Source organism: Prorops nasuta, unplaced genomic scaffold, assembly GCF_024137725.1.
Source record: "Prorops nasuta isolate Cenicafe-Biocafe unplaced genomic scaffold, Cenicafe_Pnas_1.2 PNAS00009, whole genome shotgun sequence".
NCBI lineage: Eukaryota > Metazoa > Arthropoda > Insecta > Hymenoptera > Bethylidae > Prorops > Prorops nasuta.
Genome location: NW_027116806.1, coordinates 8,719,285 through 8,746,905, shown reverse-complemented (window position 1 = coordinate 8,746,905; position 27,621 = coordinate 8,719,285). Strand labels below are relative to the sequence as shown.

General features: G+C 34.6%; 3 protein-coding genes and 1 long non-coding RNA gene across 6 annotated transcripts; 2 read left to right on the top strand and 2 right to left on the bottom strand.

The window, feature by feature from the left end:
* Positions 1–73: 73 nt before the first annotated feature.
* LOC136776082 (uncharacterized) lies at positions 74–1,418 on the bottom strand. The gene is made up of 4 exons (XR_010823026.1): positions 1,305–1,418; positions 937–1,232; positions 688–874; positions 74–612 (listed from the first exon to the last, which is right to left on the bottom strand). It is a non-coding gene; the product is annotated as an uncharacterized lncRNA (long non-coding RNA).
* A 789-nt stretch (positions 1,419–2,207) lies between these two features.
* Positions 2,208–5,606, top strand: LOC136776074 (lipid scramblase CLPTM1L). The gene is made up of 9 exons (XM_066731414.1): positions 2,208–2,870; positions 2,948–3,062; positions 3,139–3,365; positions 3,441–3,726; positions 3,824–4,012; positions 4,099–4,307; positions 4,522–4,773; positions 4,858–4,951; positions 5,143–5,606. The coding sequence occupies exons 1-8, from the start codon at positions 2,617–2,619 to the stop codon at positions 4,946–4,948; spliced, it is 1,623 nt and encodes a 540-aa protein (XP_066587511.1). The 5' UTR covers positions 2,208–2,616; the 3' UTR covers positions 4,949–4,951; positions 5,143–5,606.
* A 126-nt stretch (positions 5,607–5,732) lies between these two features.
* LOC136776070 (rifampicin phosphotransferase-like) lies at positions 5,733–11,338 on the top strand. Of its 2 annotated transcripts, XM_066731409.1 has the most exons (19): positions 5,733–6,017; positions 6,087–6,241; positions 6,326–6,464; positions 6,530–6,701; positions 6,782–6,892; positions 6,958–7,182; positions 7,247–7,374; positions 7,449–7,580; positions 7,635–7,846; positions 7,958–8,103; positions 8,196–8,471; positions 8,556–8,706; positions 8,777–9,316; positions 9,386–9,688; positions 9,769–10,158; positions 10,228–10,550; positions 10,616–10,700; positions 10,782–11,082; positions 11,200–11,338. In XM_066731409.1, exons 1-19 carry the CDS (start codon positions 5,870–5,872, stop codon positions 11,268–11,270), a joined length of 4,008 nt encoding a protein of 1,335 aa, XP_066587506.1. In that variant the 5' UTR covers positions 5,733–5,869; the 3' UTR covers positions 11,271–11,338. The 2 variants fall into 2 exon arrangements, with proteins under 2 accessions (XP_066587506.1, XP_066587507.1); XM_066731410.1 differs by lacking the exons at positions 10,782–11,082; positions 11,200–11,338 and having other exon boundaries at positions 10,594–10,700.
* Positions 11,339–11,508: 170 nt separating this feature from the next.
* Sec5 (secretory 5) lies at positions 11,509–15,769 on the bottom strand. 2 transcript variants are annotated; one of them, XM_066731412.1, is made up of 12 exons: positions 15,650–15,769; positions 15,002–15,151; positions 14,613–14,913; positions 14,345–14,540; positions 13,759–14,260; positions 13,252–13,553; positions 13,007–13,191; positions 12,830–12,944; positions 12,463–12,741; positions 12,042–12,368; positions 11,796–11,980; positions 11,509–11,695 (listed from the first exon to the last, which is right to left on the bottom strand). In XM_066731412.1, exons 2-12 carry the CDS (start codon positions 15,108–15,110, stop codon positions 11,509–11,511), a joined length of 2,688 nt encoding a protein of 895 aa, XP_066587509.1. In that variant the 5' UTR covers positions 15,111–15,151; positions 15,650–15,769. The 2 variants fall into 2 exon arrangements, with proteins under 2 accessions (XP_066587509.1, XP_066587508.1); XM_066731411.1 differs by having other exon boundaries at positions 15,002–15,735.
* Positions 15,770–27,621: the final 11,852 nt, after the last annotated feature.

Genomic DNA, 27,621 nt, shown 5'->3' with positions numbered 1-27,621 from the left:
TAATATCGCTCGAATTTGTAAACAGTCAAGCATTGAATAAAAATATGTAGCAGCACTACTGACAAATATAATGATAATACTCGTACTCATATTTCCTACTGTATAATATCTCTATTCAGTTTAATGTCAATTAGGACACTTTAATAGTTAATATTTTTAAGATGAAACTTAACACAGACTTATTAATGTCAGAAGCTGATATTATTAAATAACCCTAGACTTTTGGTTCAAATCTACGATATTGTTTCGAGTGCTGTAAGCATAAGATTTAGCTAAGTAGATTAAAGCGTTAAGCTAGTGAGCGATAGGTATCGAAATTAAGTCCTATATATCAAGAGTGCAAATTTTATTATATTTAATTTATTTCATATTACGATATTAGTTTGTAAATTACAAAAAGCCCACCAAAAATTTCTAAATGAGAGTTCCCCTTGCTCGAAGTTATAGAGCGGACCGAAAGGAATATTGTCTTGACTTATTGTCAGCTAAACTAAACCAGTACATACTTACCTCTTCATGCCATATTTTTAAACTATTAATATTTGTGTAATCTTGAATATATTGAAATGATTTTCAATATCCATCCATAAGTGATGCTAAATTATGCAGTTTCTGTAACAAAGAAACCTGCTGTACAAAAAATATAATGAAAAATGTGAGTAACAACGAAGGTCTTTATTAACATACCTTATAGCTTTAGAATCTATAAATAATCCATTGTACAAAGTTAAAGTTATTTTTTTAACGAGTTCCTGCCTTATACCTCCTTTCAAACGCAAGTGTGAATCAACTCTTAAAATTCCTAGCGCGAAACGCTTCTTAAAGATTATACACCTTCCGTGAATACTGATACGTCGTAAGTTAACTTTGCCATCTAAAAGAGTAATAATGCACGTTAATAAAGTTAAATAATAAATATTTTAACAAAAAATTTACTTTTAATCTTTCGTTATGTTGTGCATAATCTTTTAATTTATCCTTGTGCAATCTACTAGGAATTTTCTTCAAAGTATCTGTTTCCAGACGAACAATTTGCGCGAGTAAACCAAAAACAGTTTCGGGAATACTTTGCAACACCCGTCTAGCAAATCCTTCCAGTTCCCTGCTGTAATATTGAGAAACTGAGGATAAATCATTACTACCAGCTTGATTTATCCTTATAATTCTTATGGAAAAACTCCTCTCAGAGCGACATTTCTTGTTATTGTGAAACGAGTTTTTCCAAACTATAGCTGCAATTTAAATATGTTATTAATAAAAATCTAAGGAACATTTATCATTTTTTACGATATGGGCAAGCGGACCTTTTTTATAAGTTTTTACGCTTTGAATGCACCAGGTGTAGCAATTTAGCAATTTCTCGTTAGGACTATATGTATATAAGCATGTGCATGCGCTATTCTATATGATAAAATGCCAGAACATAAGAAATAATTATTCTTCTAAAATAAAATATTCATAAATTATATATATATTTCAACAATATGGACTATGGTGTTTGAAAATGCAGTGGCGGGGCAGTAACTTTATTTTGTATAAATACGCCTATGTTGCTGGAACGACGCATTTCTGCCGAATACTTCCTACTCATTGTTTTGAGGTTTTCCCAACATCTTTTTAAATTTTTTTTGTCAAGGTGCCATTACACGGCGTGTGGAGTGACGCGCCACACGCCGTGTAATGGCACCTTCACGCTTCTCTTCTTTTTTAATATTATTAAATTCGTTATAGTAATTTTTTCCCACCAAACCTCTTTTTGTCTTATTATTTCAGTATTATTATTTTTGTTTTCAACAATATTTTTGTTTTTTTCTACCAATTTAATTAAAATTTCCTTTTCTTCACTTGAGAAATTTCTGTCTTTTAAAGGTTTTTACATTTTCCATTATTTCTCTGGTCCTATTATGGGAGAAAAAAAATGCATTAATTTATAATTTAATAATCAAAAATATGCTTTATACCTACAATTTATTTCAACATGATTCATACTTACTGTTTAAACGAAGCTATGATTTTAAGTTTCGAGCCAGATGTCACATGAGCGGATATGCGTGAAGCCCAATTGTACATAAATACATTATGTATACATATGTATATGTACATAATACCTGCAGTGCCACGGAATTCTTACGGACCCACGCCACGCCACCCACGGGCCACGGGGCACGGACGGACCACCCGACCACGCCGACCGGGTCAGACTTCAGAGGCAGTCAGAAGTGTCAGAACTCAGAACTCAGAAGTGAATTTATGACCAAACCGGTTTAACCTAAAATACTTATCGCTTCTATTGAATGTTATTTTTATTTTATTATTTTATATCATAGTATTAGTTATATAAAGTTACAGAGAAAAATTGACTGCTTTAAGCTTTCTCATTAAATTTATGAAAATGAAAGCATGAGAACTGGATAATGGCAATATTTCTTACATGTTAATTATTAATCGTAATCTGAAATGTCGAAAATATAAGTGAAGAAAAATAACATAATGTTTGTCAAAGGAACAGCTGGGGATATCTGAGCATTTAAATGTCTAAGGAATGTTTTATTGCAGAAGCAATAACCTTATTTTTATCAAGTGTAATATTATAAAGATATTGAAGATTAATCCATAATGCGGTGGCCATCTATTAATTTAATACTTGCTGAAGTGTTTTTGGGATTTATATTATATTTGATGTATTCTTTATCATTATTATTTGTATCTCCATCATGCGAAGAGGGAAATGCTTGTTTATCATCCTATTTTAACAAGGATCCAAAATTACAATTGTATATATTTAGCTCACTTAAAGAGAACATAAACAGTAAGAATATAAAGCTTATTTATACTATTCCTCAATTTAATTATTCCATTGAACAAAGCATGTAAGTAGTATAAATAATTTAAATATAATAATTTCCAGTATCATTACAGCTAACAAAACAAGTACTTTTTCTTTTAGTCCAATAGAATTAAATATTCCAAGAAAAACCAGATTAAATGGAACTTTATTCTTACATACCTTTGTTGTACCTGATAATGGAAAATATGATCAGCCATTCAATGAATTAATAAGGGTATGTTATTAGTTACTTGCAATATTTATAAGATGATGTAAATAATATTAATAATTTATAAATTCATTTTTCCTAGAATCCATTATTATCAAAAGCTACTATCCAACTATCTCAGTATACAGTGCCAAAAGCTGATGTTTTTAATTTGTTAGGGAATAAAAATACAGCAAAAAACCAAGTAGATAAAATTTCACAGATTGAACCAGTTACCCATATTAAAAGTAAAGTCGTATTTACATTAATGACAGAAAAAATAAAACTTCCAATGAATAATATACCTTTTGAGCTTCTACCAAATATCAAGTATAAAATACCAAAATTTATTCTGATTATTGATTAGAAATAAAATTATTGACTTAATATGTATTTTTTTTTAAGAATAACAAGAGACTATAAATTTTTACCTATTGTTTACTGGGACTTTTTGCACTCAAGATATCGGGATCTAATACAAGTTTCTCCACAAAATGACAAGATAAACATAACAATTTTATTTAGGCCTATTTCAATTGGAAAACTAAGATTAATATTGCATGTAGAAACAGGAATGCACAGTTTAAAAAATCTTGGTTTTTCTGATAAAGATACTGATGATATAAAGGAAATATTTGCTGATATCAATGTTTATTTATTAGTTGGTACTTTTTTCATTGCAGCAGTCCATGTATGTATAATATTTTTACAAAAAGTAAATTTGTAATTATTTTTACATTTAAGGTACACTAAAATCAAAAGTGTCTAATTGTTACATTTTTGTTTAGTTAATGTTTGACTTCCTTGCATTTAAAAGTGACATAAATTTTTGGAGGAAAAAAAATAATCTAGCTGGTCTGAGTACTAGAAGCATTATGTGGAGATCTTTTAGCCAAACTGTTATTTTTCTATACTTATTTGACCAAGGATCATCTTTACTTATTCTTGTTCCAGCTGGAATTGCCACTGCTATTGAAGTATGTAACACTTGCTTTTATTACAATTTTCATTCATATCTATTTCTTACATATTTTACACTAAAGCCAGTATTTATGTTTGAAAGATGTGGAAACTGAAAAAGATTTTTAGAGTTGAAATCATCAGAGGTCCTTATTTGGTACCAAAAATCAAATTCAAAAGTAACCTTTTACACTCAGCAGAGAAACAAACAGAAAAATTTGATGCTGAAATCATGCACTATTTAAAGTATGTATTATATCCACTTGTGATTGCTGGTGCTGTATACTCTCTACTTTATCAACCACATAAAAGGTAATTACTATTGAAAGTTATTATACACACAAATTTTGCTATATATTATTTATACTTTTACATATATGGCTTATTTTTACAATTTGATACGATACTACTGAGTCTATTTATTGGATTAAAATTAAAAATATTTTCTATATCTTTCTTAATGTACAGCAGATTGTAAATTTCTTCTAATTTAAACAAAGTAATATATGTTTGTTTAATGTTGCAGCTGGTATTCCTGGAGTATAAATTCTCTAGTAAATGGAATTTATGCAATTGGCTTTATATTTATGCTGCCTCAACTTTTTATTAATTATAAATTAAAATCTGTATCTCAGCTGCCATGGAAAGTTTTTATGTATAAAGCATTTAACACTTTTATTGATGATGTTTTTGCCTTCATTATTACTACACCAACTGCTCACAGAATTGCGTGTCTTAGAGATGATGTGATCTTCGTAATATATCTCTATCAAAGATGGTAAATTAGTTAAAGAATAATCTTTTTCTATAAGAAAAGTGAGTATAATGCTAATTATAATACAAAAATTTATTTTGTTATTAGGTTATATCCTGTAGACAAATCCCGAAATGATGACATAGATGCAATTGGCAAAGAAGTTAATATTAATTCTTCAATCAAAAAGGAAAATTAATAGGTCAAGTATTAACTCTTTATTAATAACATTGAATAAAACTATTCAATTGAACCATAAGGACTGAATTATCTAAAAATAACTGTTTCTCAATAGATTTTTTCTGTTAAAAATATTGTTTACTTATAAAAGACATTTTTAATTTAATAACTATTTTCTTATTTCATATTTATTCTTTTTTTTACACATTATAGTTGAATAATTATTTGGAGTATACCTCTCATTTGTACATCTTTTTAAAAAGAAGAAAAATACAACAGATCTTATAATTAATTAATATACTATATTGAGCTAAAAGAAATTAGGGGCTTTAATTTCTAAATATACATTACCGAGAATTTAAATTATTGGATTACACTACTTTGCGTTTTTCGAAGCAACTAACTACTAACTAAATTATGTAACATCTATAATCACTGAAATATACCGATGTTAAAGGATATCTTAATGGATGATTGAGATGAGAGAATTATGCAATATGCCTCAGGGTCAATTTGTGAGCTGCTTTATATGGCATGCTGTATCTTGGCTTATTCCATTATCCCTATTCACTGTTACTCCTAATATCAAACGTTATAAGCTCTAAATTAGCGTACCGTTGCGCGTATTTTTTATTATTAAGTGTATAATTTTAATAAAAATTCTAAATCCTAATAAACTGGATGCGTTTTATTCGATTTTTTTCGTATAAAAACAAGTAATCATAATTTTTTTCAATTTTATTACTTTGATGGATTAAAATTGTTTTTTGGTATCCAATAATCTTGAGTATTAAGACGGCAAGATAAAAGATTTGAATGTGCTTTATGATAAGAGACAAATGATAAGTAAGATATTTTTCTCTTACTTACGTCGCGTACCATTATTTATCCACATATAAGTAAAGTAGAACAATATTCAGGATTTTTGTAATGTCCTCAAATGGACAGTGAAAAAATATTAAACTATATTAAAATGGAATGGATAATATATATTATTCAATTCATAATTCTAATTACTTTACCTATTTATATATATATTTGGATTGATGAATATCGAGGAAAAACAGTTTTGCTTCATTCTTCGACAGGTATGATATATATAATAGGATAATAATTAATTTAATTATTTATTTTATATTATTTATGAATTTTTTTAGATTTGATTCTACGATTGAAACAATGGTGGGCAGCTTGGAGCTTAAAAAAAAGTTATATGGAAAAAACAGCAAAAACATTTATACCTGGATATCATGCTTTAGTAGAATCTATTGGAATAGGCCTAGAACAATTACGTATTCTTAAAGATGAAAATGTAAGTATTTTCTCAATTTAACAGTAGATAAAATTCTTTTGTTTTCATCACTTAAGGCTTAAACTATAAAAGTTTACTTTTTAGAGTTGTGATAGTATGTCACTGTATGGTGTAGACCATAAAGGTAATTCCTTGTATGTTAAATTAACTCGTAGGGGCAATCGACTAGCAGATTTGCTGTTACAGTTTAAACTTGCAGATGGAAAAGTCTTTGTTTTACCTGGTAAAAAAATAAAATACTGATTTACTATACCAATTATTATTTTAACTGATATAACAAAAATTTAGAATACCCCGATGCTGCCATTGCTCATAATACAAAACATGGATGGTCAACACCTTGGCTGACTATGGAAATGCTGGAGCCAATGAATAGATGGAGATTAATTTATAATGGTTTACTTTGGAGCAAAAATGTCGAGACTACAAATAAAATAGAGCATGTTCGCTTAAACTGCATGTAAACTCAGGATATAGTTAAATTTGATACATTTACAATAAAAAAATATAAAATATAATTTTAATATGATATTTTTTCAGATTTATGGCTGGTTCTTTACCAATAGAATGGCCACATGATTGGAGTATAGATCTCCATGCTCAGGCTCTTGCACGCGAACCTTGGAAAAACCCTGAATGGATAAAGAAAATGTTAGTTTAAGTAAATTTTGAAGCAAATTTGAAATTTTATATCTAATCAGCTTTTTTCTTTGCAGCAAACTTATTGATTCTACTGGGTATGATCAGTGGGGATCACTGATAGGAGAAATGATCTTTGAAGATTTAACAAAAACTCAATTATACTTACGCGGTATAAGATTGCGACGTTGGGGAAAGCATGAATTTTTAGAATTTCATCAAACAGCTACATTTGTTGGTACTACATTGCAAGGAAATATGATTTATATAGCAGCAAGCTGTCCTAAACATGGTTTTACACGGTAAATATTTTGCAAATTTTAAGTTGAATATGTTACCTTTTGTATATAAATATATTTATTATAGTTTACAATCCGGACATATCAAAGATTCTAACGATCGCATTCACCAGATAAATTGGACAGATTTTAATGTAACTGATTATACATCTCATTACCAGAGTTCATCGCAAAACTATCAAATTCAATGTAAAGGTAATTTAGTCACCACCGTTTATAACAAAACAGAAAACAAGAAAAACCATATTTAATTAATAAGATTTTCTTAGCTGCTGGAAAAGTTTATAAAATTACGATGAAATATAGCGAAGATGTAGCAATGGTGTCGTATAATAGTGGAGACCCAACCAACTGGACAACTGAATTTATTAATATAAAATTAGAGATCAATGGCCAAAAAGGTAAAGAAACAAACACGCAATAATTTATATTTGTAGCAAAATTTTTTTAAATAGGTACAGGAATGCTGCAATTATCCTATTTAAATAAGAATAAACACTGTGGAAAAATGACCTTTCAAAAAATTTGTTACAAACAACAATCCAGTGCTTATGTTCAATCATCTGAGTATATAATTGCACTTAATGATCGGAAATGCCAAGATAAAAATTTAGTTGGTGGAAAAGGGGCATCTCTTGCTCTTCTTTCAACAATGAATTATGCAGAGGTATGACTGTTTGATTTTTCTTTAACATGGTAAGCTTGAAATATTATTATAATTATAATTAAAACAAATTTAATTTTATCGCTTAACAATATGCCATAATAAATGTTACAGTTAATAGTTCCAGCTGGATTTTGCATAACAGTGTATGCTTATCAGTTGCAATTGAAAACTGATCATAATTTACAATGTAGGATAAAAGAGATTGAAAATATTTGCAATGGCAAAACAAAAAATGATCTAAAAAAATACTGTGATGAGTAAGCAAATTAGATTTGACATTGTACATTTAAATTATTTAAGAAATCAGTTTGCAGAAGCTGCTTAGATAATTATATTTGGCTTCTTACAGAATAGTACTTTTCTTATCAAGTATTGAAATTCTTGAGAAATTAAGGAATATAATAATTGAAGCTTTAGAAGAATTAGAATCACAACAATCTAAAACAGAACAACAGAGTATATGTAGATATGCAATTAGATCTAGTGCTATAGGTGAGGACAGTGAAGAAACATCAACAGCTGGTCAGAACGCTACTTATTTAGGCATTCATGGGGTGGCGAATATTATTAAATCTATTGTAAAGTGCTGGGCTAGTTTATTCTCGTATCAAAGCGTTGAATACAGGTAAAATGAAAAATTGTGTCTTTCTTGTAACATTTTTTATTTTTTGAGAATTTTCAAAATGTAAAATATTTTATTTTCATATAGAAGACAACATGGATTACCAATAAACTCCTTTATGGCAGTCTGTGTTCAAAAAATGGTAAATGCAGAAGCAGCGGGAGTGCTGTTTACTAGATATCCTACTACCGGAAATCCATCACAAATTGTTATAAATGCTAACTATGGTTTAGGGGAGGTAAAGTTTCTTAAAAGTTTTAATTATACCTTTATGTAAACGATTTTAAACCCCATTATAATATTTATAGACTGTTGTATCTGGTGCGATTGAACCAGATACAATTTTAATTCACCGAAGCTGGAATAATATTTTGTCAGTACAATCAAGTATAAGTGGTAAGAAAACCAAAAAAATGATTATGAATATAAACGGCGTAATTACAATGCCCCTTAACAGCTCAGAAATAGAAAATGTTTGTATAACGTACGAGACTGCACTTAAAATAGCGAAAATCGGCTTATATGTAGAATCATTATTTGGAATGGCAATGGACATAGAATGGGCAATAAAAGGAGAACAAATATTTTTACTACAAGCCCGACCAATAACTTCTTTAAATTCGTGGACGGATTTTGAGTTAATGCACGAATTAGATTTAGGAGTTCCTAATGACCAAGATTTGTTAACTTTTGCCAATGTTGACGAAGTCCTCTTTCATCCATGCCCATTAACCATTTCCTCAATTGGAAGATTGCTCAACGTTTTATTATCATATGAAGCAACTGGGAACCCCTATGCTTCCTACATACACGTTACAGCTATGAGGCTTGTTATGAATTATTTTAATGTTAGTACAAATTACGATTTTTATTTGATTTATATTAATTTATTAAAGTTTTTTCTTATTTTATTCCAGACAATTTTGCGGAAGCCTACTAAAACTATAACTTTGAGCAATAAAGTAGTAGATATTGCAGTATGCGGTCATATCGTTCTAACTCCAGAAATTCATCAAATAGCAGTAGAAAGAAACGGAATTTTAAGTGGGAGGGAGGCGTTTAAACTATTTATAAAAAGTATATGCGATTCATGGAACAATACGTCAATGTTACAGAAAGCTTACGAATTTCATAGAAACTTTGTGTTAAACGTTGATGAATGTACCTCCACTCACGCTATCTACGAAAATATTAATAAAAGTATTACAAAACTTACGGATGTAAGCACTATCACAATTTGAGATACTTATTTCATTAACTTCTTAAATTAATTGGTTAAAAATAATCGATCATATTTTAGATAATAATATGTCACACGCATACATCAAGAGTAAGCGTTTTTTATCAAATTTTATCCATGCTGTTTCTAACTGAGGGTGAAGCTGAATTTACTCCACTTCATTTTGCGGATATAGCTATAGTGTTAAGCTCTTGCAGTAACGTTATTAGTTGTGAGATACCAATCGCACTACGAAAAATTACACAAAGTATTAAGGAAAGTGGTAAAGCCGAAGAATTTAGAAATATTAGTGCTTCTGAGGCGTTTAACTGGCTTAAAGTTAACTGTCCTGTTGCTGCCAAACAATTAGAGTTATTTCTTGAGAAGCACGGCCATAGATGCATCAAAGAATTGGATATTTATGCAGAACCATGGAATTCGAAACCTGAGAGTCTTCTTAGTACTATACAAGTAAGTATTTTTTTGTTGAGTTTTGAGAGTTATTTTACTTACACAAAAATTAAAAAATTGTACATATAGGTGCTGGTTATGTCAGAGGAAAATTATACATCTAAAGAATTAAATGTTGAAGAATCCATTGCATCACTAAAAACACCTAAAAAGAATTTTACAAAATGGGTTTTAAAAAAATTGATTCCGTTTTGTCGAACCGCAGTTGCTAAAAGGGAAGAAACAAAAGATTTATTTGTGTCTGCTGTTTATAAAGTTAAATCAGCGTATAAAAGATTATGTAGCCTAATGTTTTCTGAGGGTTATTTACCGGACATGGATCTTTTTTATTTTTTGACTCATCAGGAGATTGGAACTTTAGTGAAAAATCGCAGTCCAAATCTGATAAAAAAGTAAGCAATTGCTTATTGCTAAATACGTAAAGTTTGGCTATAGTATTTATTTATAATATTTATAGGGCTATTCGAAGGCGCAAGGTATATTATCAATTGGAAAAATTAAAATATCCGGAAGAAAGTTTTGGTATTCCTATACCACTGACGGTTAGTTAAACACTATGTTTAAACATTTCTCTATAAATTTAATTTTTGGCAAAATTTGATTTTTGTATTTTATATTTTTAGATAATGACTGAAAAAGTATGTAAAAGTAATTCAACTGTAATACGTGGTACTTCGGTATGCGGTGGCTCTGTTCTTGGTAGAGCTTGTGTAATTATAAATATAGCAGAGGCTAAAAATTTAAAGAGTGGTGATATATTAATTACACATTCTACAGATATTGGTTGGAGTCCTTATTTTCCTTTATTAGGAGGGGTGGTTACAGAATTGGGTGGTTTAATTAGTCATGGTGCTGTGGTTGCGCGTGAATACGGATTACCTTGTCTGGTGGGAGCAGCCGGAGCTATGGAGTCAATTGAGACAGGTAATAATATAATCAATTTGGAAGACATTACTATTAAAAATTGTCTTTGAATAAACAAAGCCTCCAATAATATTTATATTACAAATAAGTTCTAAAGAAGTTTTTATTTCTCTCTAGGAGATACGGTACTGCTAATAGGGGATACAGGAACCTTACAAGTAGTAAACAAAATTTGTAAATCAAAATAATCATTTATAAATAAGATTTTAATTTTTATATTGTAAATTATTAATATATTATAAAATATATTTTTTCCTATGCTTTCAAAGAATATATATACCAATATGTATCATGTATACTGGTTGGATCAATTTCGCTCCCGAAAAATTAACGGTGGTAAGATATTTTAATTAATATTGCTTCTCTCTCTTTAATCTTGACACAAAATCGATGCAAGTCAGTTAACCCTAGATAATAATATATTGGCTAAACAATTGTTACGCGTTCTCCATCCGTAGTTGTATATGTGTTTTTATCGGCTACATCGCAATTTAAACACGATATTTGTAGCTGCATTGAAGTTGTTACTTTCAGCAGAAGTGTTTCTATTTTCACCAAATCTTGCTTATTATTTAATTTAGGTATCGCATCAAGAGCCTCTTCAAAGAAGTTTCTAAATTTTAAAATAAGTCATCCTAGTTGTAGTTTATTATTTTTAAATGAAATTTGACATACAGTTTTAAAGTTTAAAAAGTATAAAGACAATAAATTACCTTGCTCTAGGTGTACTGTAAGGCATTAAAGCATTCCTCAATAATGTTATGTCCGTCCGTGCTTGAATTATTCCAGCTGGTCGAAATTGAGTAACGCAAGACATTAATCGTGCAAGTTCTTCAGCTATCGTTTCTACTATATGAGATAAAACTCTCTTTAATAAAGCTGGTGCTACGCGACGAACCTAACGAAATATATGATTACATTAAATAACATCTAAAACATAAAATACCACGGATAATTACCTCAGCATGAACAGCAATGAGATTAGCTAGTATTTCTTGAGCATATGGTTTTAAATGAGTAGGTTCAGTATCAAAATCCCATTCCAAACCACCTAAGTACATGCTAGGCTCAATAGTTCCTACTAGCGGATCACAACGACGCTCTAAATATGCGTCTAGCACAGCCGTGTCTAGAGTATCTAACTGTGTCCAATCAGTATTCCAGTCAACTGCAGCGGATAAATCTGGATAACCCTGGGACTTGAGAAACTCTCTCATCTTTGGCAGAATAGTATTCAATGTATACCGAATATTGCTTAATGATATTAATAAGCATTGTTCCCATGTCTGCCAATGAAAGAAAAATAATATTATTAAATATAATAGCATTATAATGATAATGCTCTTATTAATTTACCAGGATTCAACTTATCAAACTTACTGGTCCTTGATGTTTATGACCCTTGCTTTTGTAACCAGTGGGTGAACCAACCAGTTGGGAAACTGATGTATCTTCGTCGTCCGAAGCTTCATCGGAACCACTGAATGCTAATTGCTGTAAACATCGTGCGAACGATGTAAATAAATTTTTTATCGAATTATAATATAAAGTTTGATGTGCTGTTGTAGAAAATAATGGTCCTTCTCTTGGCCCACATACTACAATAGTTTCTCGCGCAAGTTTTGTAGTTTCTACAACTATATTTTCAAATAAATACGGCTGTTGAAAAATAGAAGATATTTTTAATAAAAATATTTTAAGTGTAAAATTTTTATCATAGCTCATAAAATATCCTCAAATGTTATACCAATTTCGTAACTCCTCCATCCTCGTTCAAATACTCAATTTGCCATGTTTCTTGACGATATAGACTGCTAACATTTTCTGCAGTTTGTTTAAAAAGTGCCACCAAACATTGTAATCTGTAAAATTTAGACAAGGAAATTGTAATTTTATTTTGGAAGAAAATTTAGTAGCTAATTACCTTAAGTCATATGTAAATTTTCCGAAAATATCTAAAGCATCACTTGGTAAATCTAAATGAATTAAAGATGCATACATCTGTCTAACGCAACGTAAAATATGTAATAACCAAGGAGCTTCAACGTTAGCGCCGCAGATGCTTTTCATAGTTTCCATTGCGTGCTGCATGCTTGATAAGACTAAGTTCTATTAAAAATAAGAAATGTTATACTAGTATCATAGAAGAATTTTAAGCATATTCTTCACCTTGAATGGTGCTTGCTTCTCTGTGTCTACCATCACATGCAGCTGTCCTGTAAAATAACATTGCCCTAATCTCCATAGATCAGGCAATTGTTCAATAACAATATCGCATATACTTTCTATACAAGAAATTTGAGGAGGCACATTATTTTCATCACTTTTGTTTATTCTTAGCAATTTACTATTTATTTGAACAGATTTTAGTGTTTTGTGAATAGAATTATCTGAATTTATATTTTCCAACTTTAACATATGTTCATTAACGCATTTTGTAATGCTTTTATCAAGATATTTTGCATGTGAATCTACAACAATGAAAAATATTTATTTTATACGATGTAAAAACAATAATAACATACAATCAAATATGAGTATCAAGCCGGCATCGCATCCTCATTGATTCTCGCAAATTCAACATAAAATGCGGTATAATATACTACCGCGGCTTTACTAAAAGATTATCAATTTGTATGTAATTAATGTTAGGAAATATAATCGATAAATGCGTACCAATAGCATCCCAAGCAGGATCACCTTCTGTTTCAAGATTAACCAAATTCCTAATTAACTTTTTTTGCTCTTCTAAACTGAAAGGCATTTCCTCAAGTTTTTGTCGTAATAGGATTCTAAGAGCGCAAATTCGTTTTTCAATCTCTATTAAAACCTTCTTGAATACATCGACATCAGTATTTTTAAATAGATTTTTAACTCTTGCATAATCGTTAATTACGAGGTCGTAATTACCTCTTTTAATATTTTTTTCAATATTAATAGGCATACAAAAGAGGAATTTGTATCTTTGCATTAAAGCTAAAGCATTTCTTGTAGCATCAGCTTTATCTCTTCTGGCTAAAACATCATCAAATAATTTATTTGCTTCTGACATTGATCTTTTAATAGATTCTTCTAGTTTTAGAGTAGGATCATCTCCATAAATTTTTACATCTGCTTCAAATTGATCCTTCAGTAGCATTAACGTATCTAATTGCTCCATTACTGATCCTACATTTGCCTAATTTTAACATAATACTTAAAGGTAAAAAAAACCTCACCTTTTTTAATCTTATATTATAAACTTTCCAATTTACAAAATTACCTTCAAGAAAGATAATTGACCTTCCTTTTGCGAATTGACTTTACGCTTTAGGTATGCTAGACCAGCTTTTAGGTCTTCCATTGTAGTGGCATGATGATGTTGTAGCAGGAACCAGCCTGGATGAAACTTTTCATTAGTAAGCTCCCCACTGCTCTCTCCAAACAGTTCTACCAATTCATCCTCTGGAAATTTCTTACTAAAAGAAACAAAGCTCAAATTAGACAAGAATATGTAATATAATAAATTCATTTCAATACAAATACATTACTCATTTCCTTCAACACTAAGCCCCAATGGATCATCCTGCTGATAGTTAGTAGGTGATAATGCTCTTCTACCCCAAACAAAATTTTCTAAAGGGGGCTCCTCTACCCATACAGCAGATTCCTTCATTGGTCCTATTGTTTCATAATAACCACGAAATTGTACGGTTGATGTTCCTTGACCTCCACTACGAGTGGTCACTATTATGTCTCCACGTCCTTTACATGGTCCTGACCTTGCAATAATTTTATTGGAAGATTTCCATTCAGCAGATAGTAAACAATCACATCCACAGATTGTCAGCCCTGTGATCAGTAGCATAACATGTTTAATTATAATTTAAATATGTGGTAAAATAATCCTGATTCATAAATATTTGATATTATGACTCACCAATAAGATCCTGAACTTTAGTGCCTAAAAACTCTCCTCGAACAATAACTCTCGTGCCTGGAGGACCCTCTTTAGGTGATATACCCGTTACTACTGGTGGTGGACCCATTTTATTTTAAAAGCACTAAATGCTTAATACAATACAGTATTCTTTAAAAATTTAAACACCATTTTACTCATTCTCAATTCAATGTATAATAATATAAATAATTATTAGATTAATGAGGAATTATCTCTATTTCACATTTTTTATGTTAAGGCAATAAGATTTTATTAACTATTTACTGTTCAATTACTTCAACATAAAATACAGGTTAATTAAAATAATATTATAAATAAGTTTCTTGAGTTTTTCAAAGGTTTAACTTTAAACATAAATGTTGATCAGTAAATGGTATAAATTTTTACATTTCACTTTTAAACAGATAACACTACAAGTTAAAAAACTTCGTGTAATCATGAACTAAAACTAGATAAAATATATTAGATAAATTAAATTAAGTTTTGTCGAATTTCAATGATTCCAATTAATTCCTTTTCCAATATTCCAAATGTCTATTCTTTATTTTTTTTTTTGACGTGTAAACTGTAGGTGTATACTACTTTAGTGGTCAGGTGGTGTATGTATGTATGTATGTATGTATGTACCGTGTAGGCCCCGACGGCCCCGACAGGCTAGGAGTAGGACTAGGTTGGGGCCTGTCCTGTGGGTTGGGTCCGAAGTCCGAACTCCGAAGTCTTCGAACCTCTTCAAAGTTCGATTCGAACGCCCCCAGTGCCAATTCTGGGTATCACTAACTGCCAGAAAAAGGCGGCGCTGAGGTCAATTCTGGTTACTTGTGGTGTTGGTTAATTGTGTCAGGAATAGTCAGGATTCGTCAGATTCATGACCCGGGGGCCGGGTGCTGGGGGTGGGACGTGGGTATAGATAGCGGGAAAAACACCAACAACGGGCCGTAACAGCGTTGCCAAGTCCGCCATGTTGGAAGATACTACGCTGTATAGTTTGTTGGCGAGAATTGAATATACCACGCAAAATGTATAGTAAGTGTGATTCACAGAGAAGAAACGAAGTATAGTGTTTTAGGTATAATAAGCTCTCAGTGCTTTCGGAGTTCGGACGTGTTTTGGCCATTAAAGGTACGATTTCACTTGTCGGCCTTGTCGCTCGTCGCTAGCGACAAATGGTCACGTGGGATAAAGTATACACTTTCTGCGACACTGAAATAAAGTTGAATTTATCCAACTTTTCAGCGACATCGCTAGTATCGCCCGTATCGCCTGTATCGCTGCTCTGTATACTATGTATTCAACGGAACGGAACAGGCGGATCGTGTGAATTTTAAATTTGAAAAATGGATGGAAATTCAAATTGAAAATACATTTGTCACAATTATAGCAAGCCGATACATATGAAGCTAAAATAATATAATGAATAATTATTTAATTAATATATAAAAAACGTTGAATATAATTAACCCAAAAAACAGGCTTTGCTTGTAAAATAATACGGCATATATACAGAGTGAAGCTGTTATACCGCCCTAGAATATAGATGCGGAAAGACGAGTATCTCTTTAATTATAAAAGATATTCAATTTGTGCATAGGACATTCTCGAATCCTCTTGTTATTTGCTTTCGCAAAGGTCATATAAAAAAATTGAATATCTCTTATAGTTAAAAAGATATGCATCTTTTTCTACTAATGTTTTGGGGCGGTTTAAGTTCCTCACCCTGTACAGGTTTCTTACTAAAAACAGAATCTTAAATTGTAACATTTTTATTACAAAATAAATTCAATTAAGTTTTATTATGAGTAACATGTAGCAACAATGAATTTTACTAATAAAATTATCAAACTAAGGATAATTATAACTTTACTAATGTAAATTATTATTTTCTGATATATGAACTATATAATTTTCATCCTCTCATGCTATATAGGAAAATGAAGGAAATATTTTCATAACAAGGATTTAAGAAAACACATTCATTTCAAATATATATGAAACCTTTATTAATTCCTCATTCAATATATGTGCATACCTCATAACTTTTGATTATTATTTGAATATTCACAATTTTTTTATACATGCAAATTAAATTCAAATGTCATACACCATAACACGACACCACAGTCACTACCCCTAAGAAACCATTATGCGATTGCTGCTAGCGATTACCCGTTTCCTTCGTTCCTACATTCAGAACCCGCCTCAGAATATGTCGCTGCTAGCGACGAGCGACAAGCGACAAGTGAAAACATAGGAGAGATAAACTGCATATTCTGTCGCTAGTGTAGTGCAGTTTGAAAAATCCGAGTCTTTTAGTGTCAGTCGTGAAGTGCTCGTCGCGTAGTGCGGTTCTCCTGCGTAGTGTTCGTTAAAAAGAAATCGCGTAGCGCACAGCTGCTTCAAAAATCCGAGTCTGTAGTGTCAGTCGTGAACTGCTCGTCGCGTAGTGCGGTTGTCCCGGTAGTGTACGTTTAAAAGAAATCGCGTAGCGCACTGCTACTTTAAAAATCCGAGTCTGTAGTGTCAGTCGTGAACTGCTCGTCGCGTAGTGCGGTTTTCCTGCGTAGTGTACGTTAAAAAGAAATCGCGTAGCGCACTGCTGATTTAAAAATCCGAGTCTGTAGTGTCAGTCGTGAACTGCTCGTCGCGTAGTGCGGTTGTCCCGGTAGTGTACGTTAAAAAGAAATCGCGTAGCGCACTGCTACTTTAAAAATCCAAGTCTCGAAGTGTCAGTTGTGTAGTGCTCGTCGCGTAATGCGGTTCTCTCGCGTAGTGTTCGTTAAAAAGAAATCGCGTAGCGCAATGCTACTTTAAAAATCCGAGTCTGTAGTGTCAGTCGTGAACTGCTCGTCGCGTAGTGCGGTTCTCCTGCGTAGTGTTCGTTAAAAAGAAATCGCGTAGCGCACAGCTGCTTCAAAAATCCGAGTCTGTAGTGTCAGTCGTGAACTGCTCGTCGCGTAGTGCGGTTGTCCCGGTAGTGTACGTTTAAAAGAAATCGCGTAGCGCACTGCTACTTTAAAAATTCGAGTTTGTAGTGTCAGTCGTGAACTGCTCGTCGCGTAGTGCGGTTTTCCTGCGTAGTGTACGTTAAAACGAAATCGCGTAGCGCACTGCTGATTTAAAAATCCGAGTCTGTAGTGTCAGTCGTGAACTGCTCGTCGCGTAGTGCGGTTGTCCCGGTAGTGTACGTTAAAAAGTAATCGCGTAGAGCACTGCTACTTTAAAAATCCAAGTCTCGAAGTGTCAGTTGTGAAGTGCTCGCCGCGTAGTGCGGTTCTCTCGCGTAGTGTTCGTTAAAAAGAAATCGCGTAGCGCACAGCTGCTTCAAAAATCCGAGTCTGTAGTGTCAGTCGTGAACTGCTCGTCGCGTAGTGCGGTTGTCCCGGTAGTGTACGTTAAAAAGTAATCGCGTAGCGCACTGCTACTTTAAAAATCCAAGTCTCGAAGTGTCAGTTGTGTAGTGCTCGTCGCGTAATGCGGTTCTCTCGCGTAGTGTTCGTTAAAAAGAAATCGCGTAGCGCAATGCTACTTTAAAAATCCGAGTCTGTAGTGTCAGTCGTGAACTGCTCGTCGCGTAGTGCGGTTCTCCTGCGTAGTGTTCGTTAAAAAGAAATCGCGTAGCGCACAGCTGCTTCAAAAATCCGAGTCTGTAGTGTCAGTCGTGAACTGCTCGTCGCGTAGTGCGGTTGTCCCGGTAGTGTACGTTATAAAGAAATCGCGTCGTGTAGTGCCTTTTGAATAATCCGAGTTTCGTAGTGTCAGTCGATAAGTGTTTGTCGCGGAGTGCGGTTGTCCCGCATAGGACACGTTAAAAAAAATCGCGTCGCCCACTGCTGATTTAAAAATCAGAATCTGTAGTGATAGTCGTGAACTGCTCGTCGCGTAGTGCGGTTCTTCTGCGTAGTGTTCGTTAAAAAGAAATCGCGTAGCGCACAGCTGCTTCAAAAATCCGAGTCTGTAGTGTCAGTCGTGAACTGCTCATCGCGTAGTGCGGTTGTCCCGGTAGTGTTCGTTAAAAAGAAATCGCGTAGCGCACTGCTGATTTGAAAATCCGAGTCTGTAGTGTCAGTTGTGAAGTGCTCGTCGCGTAGTGCGGTTCTTCTGCGTAGTGTTCGTTAAAAAGAAATCGCGTAGCGCACAGCTGCTTCAAAAATCCGAGTCTGTAGTGTCAGTCGTGAACTGCTCGTCGCGTAGTGCGGTTGTCCCGGTAGTGTACGTTTAAAAGAAATCGCGTAGCGCACTGCTACTTTAAAAATCCGAGTCTGTAGTGTCAGTCGTGAACTGCTCGTCGCGTAGTGCGGTTTTCCTGCGTAGTGTACGTTAAAAAGAAATCGCGTAGCGCACTGCTGATTTAAAAATCCGAGTCTGTAGTGTCAGTCGTGAAGTGCTCGTCGCGTAGTGCGGTTGTCCCGGTAGTGTACGTTAAAAAGTAATCGCGTAGCGCACTGCTACTTTAAAAATCCAAGTCTCGAAGTGTCAGTTGTGAAGTGCTCGTCGCGTAGTGCGGTTCTATCGCGTAGTGTTCGTTAAAAAGAAATCGCGTAGCGCACAGCTGCTTCAAAAATCCGAGTCTGTAGTGTCAGTCGTGAACTGCTCGTCGCGTAGTGCGGTTGTCCCGGTAGTGTACGTTAAAAAGAAATCGCGTAGCGCACTGCTACTTTAAAAATCCAAGTCTCGAAGTGTCAGTTGTGTAGTGCTCGTCGCGTAATGCGGTTCTCTCGCGTAGTGTTCCTTAAAAAGAAATCGCGTCGCGCACTGCTGATTTAAAAATCAGAATCTGTAGTGATAGTCGTGAACTGCTCGTCGCGTAGTGCGGTTCTTCCGCGTAGTGTTCGTTAAAAAGAAATCGCGTAGCGCACTGCTACTTCAAAAATCCGAGTCTGTAGTGTCAGTCGTGAACTGCTCATCGCGTAGTGCGGTTGTCCCGGTAGTGTACGTTAAAAAGAAATCGCGTAGCGCACTGCTACTTTAAAAATCCAAGTCTCGATGTGTCAGTTGTGTAGTGCTCGTCGCGTAGTGCGGTTCTCTCGCGTAGTGTTCGTTAAAAAGAAATCGCGTAGCGCAATGCTACTTTAGAAATCCGAGTCTGTAGTGTCAGTCGTGAACTGCTCGTCGCGTAGTGCGGTTCTCCCGCGTAGTGTACGTTTAAAAGAAATCGCGTAGCGCACTGCTACTTTAAAAATCCGAGTCTGTAGTGTCAGTCGTGAACTGCTCGTCGCGTAGTGCGGTTGTCCCGGTAGTGTACGTTAAAAAGAAATCGCGTAGCGCACTGTTACTTTAAAAATCCGAGTCTGTAGTGTCAGTCGTGAACTGCTCGTCGCGTAGTGCGGTTGTCCCGGTAGTGTACGTTAAAAAGAAATCGCGTCGCGTAGTGCCTTTTGAATAATCCGAGTTTCGTAGTGTCAGTCGATAAGTGTTTGTCGCGGAGTGCGGTTGTCCCGCATAGGACACGTTAAAAAAAATCGCGTCGCGCACTGCTGATTTAAAAATCAGAATCTGTAGTGATAGTCGTGAACTGCTCGTCGCGTGGTGCGGTTCTTCCGCGTAGTGTTCGTTAAAAAGAAATCGCGTAGCGCACTGCTACTTCAAAAATCCGAGTCTGTAGTGTCAGTCGTGAACTGCTCGTCGCGTAGTGCGGTTCTCCTGCGTAGTGTTCGTTAAAAAGAAATCGCGTAGCGCACTGCTGATTTAAAAATCCGAGTCTGTAGTGTCAGTTGTGAAGTGCTCGTCGCATAGTGCGGTTCTTCTGCGGAGTGTACGTTAAAAAGAAATCACGTAGCGCACTGCTGTTTTATAAATTAGAATTTGTAGTGACAGTCGTGAACTGCTCGTCGCGTAGTGCGGCTATCCCGGTAGTGTACGTTAAAAAGAAATCGCGTCGCGTAGTGCCTTTTGAATAATCCGAGTCTCGTAGTGTCAGTTGTGAGCTGCTCGTCGCGTAGTGCGGTTGTCGCGAGAAGTGTACCTTAAAAAGAATTCGCGCAGTGCCGTTTAAAAATCATTTTTTCGCGAGTGCATAACGTCAGCGTCCTCATCTCCATCGTCATCATAAACGCCATTATCATCGCCATCAACATCACCATTCCCATCTTCGGTATTATCGCAGAATATGTATGAATTATGGCTGGGAATTCGCTGAATGAGTGAGTCCCACGGGTAAAACCGTGGAAATTTTTTTTATTAACTAAAGAATGACCAAAAACCTATCAGTAGGTTACAGTTGGCCATTCTTCGGTTAAAATCATTTCTTGTTTTGTTTTTAATGTTTTTCAGATCCTCCGTATCGTCTATTTCTATTTTGCGCTTATTTTCTGTTTTTCATTAGGTTTAGATTGGCGTTATATGTAGGCTCTTTAGCTTTGTGAATTAGATAGTCATTATAGTTTTCGGTATTAGGTAGAGTATCATTTTCAGGTTTCTTAATTCCTTTTAAAATAAAGGGAATCACCTCAACTTCATTTTCCACGGAGATTCTATCTTCCCACACGTCCAGTTCAACTAATAAAGGCACATCTTAATTGAATTAACATTCACTCTCTCGAGAGAAAGATGCATCTCATTTAATAACTAGAATCAAATACCATTTTCCCTTTTTTTTTAAAATCGTATGTTTTTGGTAGAATCTTCGTATTAAATACCATTTTTGCCAGTTCTTGAAATTCCAAATTATAAAATGAAATATGGAATTATTTTGTTTGAAAAACATTCCATATTTCAGGTTAAATACTCGTTTTTTCAAATTTTATTAACATTTCTTATTTTCAGGTGGAGTGGAAGCGGACTATTCCTAGTGGCAAAACAGTCCAATATCGATATATATTCGATATGGAATTCATACCAACCCTGTACCCTTTTCTCCATCAGTTGGAGAAAGACAAACCATTATTTGGAGTCAAACCGTCATCAGAGGAGGACGTACTGACAAATATCCTAATTATTTTTCTACTTTTCATACTTGCTTAATTTTTTTAAGTTTTAAGAGGGACAAGTATAGGGCAAGGCTGTCAACGAGTAAGGCTTAATTACCTGTCCGTTTACTTAAGTCCACATTTATTTAAATAATTTCAAGGATAGATAAATTTAATCTTATTATTTTCATTCATTGTTAATTCAAGTACAGGTGTTTATTGAGAAGTGGACTCTCGAGTGTCAACTGGCTCGGGCTGATCCTCCTTCAGCGACTATCAACCCTTACTTACTTTGTCCTTGTGGACTCTCGACGTTGGCTCAATAAGTTCACCTAATAGGGGTCCATCTTTATTGATGTGTAAATCGTTTCCTCGACGTAGTAGTTCTTCGTGTGACAACTCGGATCCACACCAAGGGACAAAGAAAGTAAGGGTAATTAGTCACTGAGGAGAGTATCAGTCATGATCTGGTTGTCCTTTGTGTGAATTAACATTCACGCTCGAGAGGAGGAAGCTTTTCAATTAACCGCTGGAAAGAAGTAACAATTTCGTTAGCTTCTGTTTTCATTCACTTTTTGTAGCATGCTTTATTAATTTATATCTTTGTCTGTCTTTGAAATTCCTAATTAGAATCTGAAATGTGGGAATATTTTCCTTGAAAATCCTTCCACATTTCGGGTTGAATTCTCGTTTTTTTCCAAATTTATTCTAATTTTTTTGTTTGTTTCAGGTCGAGCGCTAGAGGACCATGGATAGTGACCCCGTATCCAATAACGACATAAACCCTATAACGAATCGACACCAATCATGCGCCATTACCATCCTGGGTTGGAGTGAGTCAAACCATCATTCGGAATCGAGCCGTCGTTGGAGGAAGACGTACAGGCAAATACATTCTTTTCTTATTTCTCATACTTGTTTAATTTATTTTATGTTTTAGGAAGGACGCTTATAGGACAAGGCTACCAAGGAGTAGGAAGTAAACACTCTCCGTTTACTTAAGTCCACATTTATTTAAATAATTTCAAGGATAGATAAATTTAATCTTATTATTTTCATTCATTGTTAATTCAAGTACAGGTGTTTATTGAGAAGTGGACTCTCGAGTGTCAACTGGCTCGGGCTGATCCTCCTTCAGTGACTATCAACTCTTACTTACTTTGTCCTTGTGGACTCTCGATGTTGGCTCATTAAGTTCACCTAATAGGGGTCCATCTTTATTGATGTGTAAATCGTTTCCTCGACGTAGTAGTTCTTCGTGTGACAACTCGGATCCACACCAAGGGACAAAGAAAGTAAGGGTTATTAGTCACTGAGGAGAGTATCAGCCGTGATCTGGTCGACCTTTGTGTGAATTAACATTCACGCTCGAGAGGAGGAAGCTTCTCAACTAACCGCTGGAAAGATGTAACAATTTCGTTAGCTTCTCTGTTCATTCACTTTTTGTAGCATGCTTCATTAATTTATATCTTTGTCTGTCCTTGAAATTCCTAATTAGAATCTGAAATGTGGAAATATTTTCCTTGAAAATCCTTCCACATTTCGGGTTGAATACTCGTTTTTTCAATTTTATTTTTGTTTTCTTTCTGTTTCAGTTGGAGCGGGAGAGAGCCATGGATAGTGACCGCATTTTCCCAATATCGACATAAATCCAACACTAATCATGCGCCATTGCCATCCTGGGTTGGACCAAGTCAAACCCTCACTTGGAATCGGGACATCATCGGGAGAGGACGTACTGGCAAATAATTTATTTTTTTATTTCTCATACTTGTTTAATTTATTTTATGTTTTAGGAAGGACTCTTGTAGGACAAGGCTGTCAACGAGTAGGGCTTAATTACCAGTCCGTTTACTTAAGTCCACATTTATTTAAATAATTTCAAGGATAGATAAATTTAATCTTATTATTTTCATTCATTGTTAATTCAAGTACAGGTGTTTATTGAGAAGTGGACTCTCGAGTGTCAACTGGCTCGGGCTGATCCTCCTTCAGCGACTATCAACCCTTACTTACTTTGTCCTTGTGGACTCTCGACGTTGGCTCATTAAGTTCACCTAATAGGGGTCCATCTTTATTGATGTGTAAATCGTTTCCTCGACGTAGTAGTTCTTCGTGTGACAACTCGGATCCACACCAAGGGACAAAGAAAGTAAGGGTAATTAGTCACTGAGGAGAGTATCAGTCATGATCTGGTTGACCTTTGTGTGAATTAACATTCACGCTCGAGAGGAGGAAGCTTTTCAATTAACCGCTGGAAAGAAGTAACAATTTCGTTAGCTTCTGTTTTCATTCACTTTTTGTAGCATGCTTTATTAATTTATATCTTTGTCTGTCTTTGAAATTCCTAATTAGAATCTGAAATGTGGGAATATTTTCCTTGAAAATACTTCCACATTTCGGGTTGAATTCTCGTTTTTTTCCAAATTTATTCTAATTTTTTTGTTTGTTTCAGGTCGAGCGCTAGAGGACCATGGATAGTGACCCCGTATCCAATAACGATATAAACCCAAAACGAATCGACACCAATCATGCGCCATTGCCGTCCTGGGTTGGAGTGAGTCAAACCATCATTCGGAATCGAGCCGTCGTTGGAGGAAGACGTACAGGCAAATACATTCTTTTCTTATTTCTCATACTTGTTTAATTTATTTTATGTTTTAGGAAGGACGCTTATAGGACAAGGCTACCAAGGAGTAGGAAGTAAACACTCTCCGTTTACTTAAGTCCACATTTATTTAAATAATTTCAAGGATAGGCAAATTTACTTTTATTACTTTCATTCATTGTTAATTCAAGTACAGGTGTTTATTGAGAAGTGGACTCTCGAGTGTCAATTGGCTCGGGCTGATCCTCCTTCAGTGACTATCAACTCTTACTTACTTTGTCCTTGTGGACTCTCGATGTTGGCTCATTAAGTTCACCTAATAGGGGTCCATCTTTATTGATGTGTAAATCGTTTCCTCGACGTAGTAGTTCTTCGTGTGACAACTCGGATCCACACCAAGGGACAAAGAAAGTAAGGGTTATTAGTCACTGAGGAGAGTATCAGCCGTGATCTGGTCGACCTTTGTGTGAATTAACATTCACGCTCGAGAGGAGGAAGCTTCTCAACTAACCGCTGGAAAGATGTAACAATTTCGTTAGCTTCTCTGTTCATTCACTTTTTGTAGCATGCTTCATTAATTTATATCTTTGTCTGTCCTTGAAATTCCCAATTAGAATCTGAAATGTGGAAATATTTTCCTTGAAAATCCTTCCACATTTCGGGTTGAATACTCGTTTTTTCAATTTTATTTTTGTTTTCTTTCTGTTTCAGTTGGAGCGGGAGAGAGCCATGGATAGTGACCGCATTTTCCCAATATCGACATAAATCCAACACTAATCATGCGCCATTGCCATCCTGGGTTGGACCAAGTCAAACCCTCACTTGGAATCGGGACATCATCGGGAGAGGACGTACTGGCAAATAATTTATTTTTTTATTTCTCATACTTGTTTAATTTATTTTATGTTTTAGGAAGGACTCTTGTAGGACAAGGCTGTCAACGAGTAGGGCTTAATTACCAGTCCGTTTACTTAAGTCCACATTTATTTAAATAATTTCAAGGATAGATAAATTTAATCTTATTATTTTCATTCATTGTTAATTCAAGTACAGGTGTTTATTGAGAAGTGGACTCTCGAGTGTCAACTGGCTCGGGCTGATCCTCCTTCAGCGACTATCAACCCTTACTTACTTTGTCCTTGTGGACTCTCGACGTTGGCTCATTAAGTTCACCTAATAGGGGTCCATCTTTATTGATGTGTAAATCGTTTCCTCGACGTAGTAGTTCTTCGTGTGACAACTCGGATCCACACCAAGGGACAAAGAATGTAAGGGTAATTAGTCACTGAGGAGAGTATCAGTCAAGATCTGGTTGACCTTTGTGTGAATTAACATTCACGCTCGAGAGGAGGAAGCTTCTCAACTAACCGCTGGAAAGAAGTAACAATTTAGTTAGTTTCTCTATTCATTCACTTTTTTTAGCATGCTTTATTAATTTATATCTTTGTCTGTCTTTGAAATTCCTAATTAGAATCTGAAATGTGGAAATATTTTCTTTGAAAATCCTTCCACATTTCGGGTTAAATACTCGTTTTTTCAAGTATATTTTTGTTTTCTTTTTGTTTCAGGTGAGGCGGCGCCGCCTCCCTCCCCGACGGTGTGCCACCTTGTCGTGGTGGGGGGGCTCACTTCTACAAGATCCCTTCCGATTAGTAAATGATTCGAATTAATTTTCTGATCTTTGGGAATCTTGTAGAAGTGCCAAGAGCACACCACACCTTAACGGGAATCCATATACCAACATTACAGGGCGAAAACTATTTCGCATGCAGCGTCGTCATTTGTTGACGGATTGTAAAGTTATTACAGGTTTTTGGAAATGCCAGAAGCTTATCTACTAAGTTACGTTAGGAAAATTAAAAAAAAATGAAAAAAATTTTTTGTTTAAATAAATATATTAACATTATTGAGAAACAACATTTAAATCGCAAAATCCCCCAACGTACTTTACTAGATAATGTTCATACGTTTCCAAAAAGTCCACAAAAATGCAAATCTGTCAAGAAATGACGATGCTGCATGCAAAATAAATAATTGAAGAATTTCGTGTTGGCGACTTCCCGAACACGAAATTCTTCCATTATTTATTTTGCATGCAGCATCGTCATTTCTTGACAGATTTGCATTTTTGTGGACTTTTTGGAAACGTATGAACATTATCTAGTAAAGTACGTTGGGGGATTTTGCGATTTAATTGTTGTTTCTCAATAATGTTAATATATTTATTTAAACAAAAATTTTTTTTCATTTTTTGTTAATTTTCCTAACGTAACTTAGTAGATAAGCTTCTGGCATTCCCAAAAACCTGTAATAACTTTACAATCCGTCAACAAATGACGACGCTGCATGCGAAATAGTTTTCGCCCTGTAATGTCGGTATATGGATTCCCGTTAATTATACTATAGTTTTCTTTCCCGGGTTGAATTATATTATTTAATTCATTACTACACTATCTGATGCCTGAGCTACATATGATTTAATTTCCCATTGTGTATATACGAGATAAGCGAGGATGAGTTATACATAGGCGCGCGTATTAGTACTACATAGTAAGAGCGCTGGTGTCTTTTTAAAGCAGTTCCTAAATGCATCGAAACATTAGAAAAAGCCATACCTGGCATTGGTTGTATCCCGCAAGGACAGAAACTGTAGCGTAGGATCCCGCAGTGAACAGAAACTATAGCGTAGGATCCCGCAGGGAACAGAAACTGTAGCGTAGTATCCTAAGGATACTACGCTATAGGAAAATTATACTACGGTAGTATAATTATACTACACTTGGCAACGCTGGGCCGTAACACCACCAGAGATGGTAAGTAACTCGAGGGAAATCCCTAACCCCCCACCATGCCTATCCCTGTGTATTGAAGGCGCGTTCATGCCGTTCACGGAGCACGCTTTTAGCACTGCCAACGCTAAAAATGATTGGGCGTATTCCACTTAAGGCCCAAAACGCTCATAATGTCTCATAATGTAATAGTTCACGTTACACGTATTATATATTGTGGGCGTTATTGGCCTTAAGTGGAATACGCCCATTGAAATGTGTGTGCGCAGTAGCGTTGATAGCAGTTGTGTTTTATTTAGC

What these genes read in the sequence shown, in the direction of transcription:
- LOC136776074 (XM_066731414.1), top strand. Translation starts at nt 2,617, where the DNA reads ATGCGGTGGCCATCTATTAATTTAATACTTGCTGAAGTGTTTTTGGGA. An exon ending in TATTCCATTGAACAAAGCAT is followed by an intron (nt 2,871 to 2,947) that starts GTAAGTAGTATA and finishes TTTTTCTTTTAG; the next exon opens with TCCAATAGAATTAAATATTC. An exon ending in GAGCTTCTACCAAATATCAA is followed by an intron (nt 3,366 to 3,440) that starts GTATAAAATACC and finishes TTTTTTTTTAAG; the next exon opens with AATAACAAGAGACTATAAAT.
- LOC136776070 (XM_066731409.1), top strand. Translation starts at nt 5,870, where the DNA reads ATGGACAGTGAAAAAATATTAAACTATATTAAAATGGAATGGATAATA. An exon ending in CATGTTCGCTTAAACTGCAT is followed by an intron (nt 6,702 to 6,781) that starts GTAAACTCAGGA and finishes ATATTTTTTCAG; the next exon opens with ATTTATGGCTGGTTCTTTAC. An exon ending in CTAAAAAAATACTGTGATGA is followed by an intron (nt 8,104 to 8,195) that starts GTAAGCAAATTA and finishes GGCTTCTTACAG; the next exon opens with AATAGTACTTTTCTTATCAA.
- Sec5 (XM_066731412.1), bottom strand. Translation starts at nt 15,110, where the DNA reads ATGGGTCCACCACCAGTAGTAACGGGTATATCACCTAAAGAGGGTCCT. An exon ending in TCCTGCTTGGGATGCTATTG is followed by an intron (nt 13,554 to 13,758) that starts GTACGCATTTAT and finishes TCATTGTTGTAG; the next exon opens with ATTCACATGCAAAATATCTT. An exon ending in GTCATAAACATCAAGGACCA is followed by an intron (nt 12,369 to 12,462) that starts GTAAGTTTGATA and finishes TTTCATTGGCAG; the next exon opens with ACATGGGAACAATGCTTATT.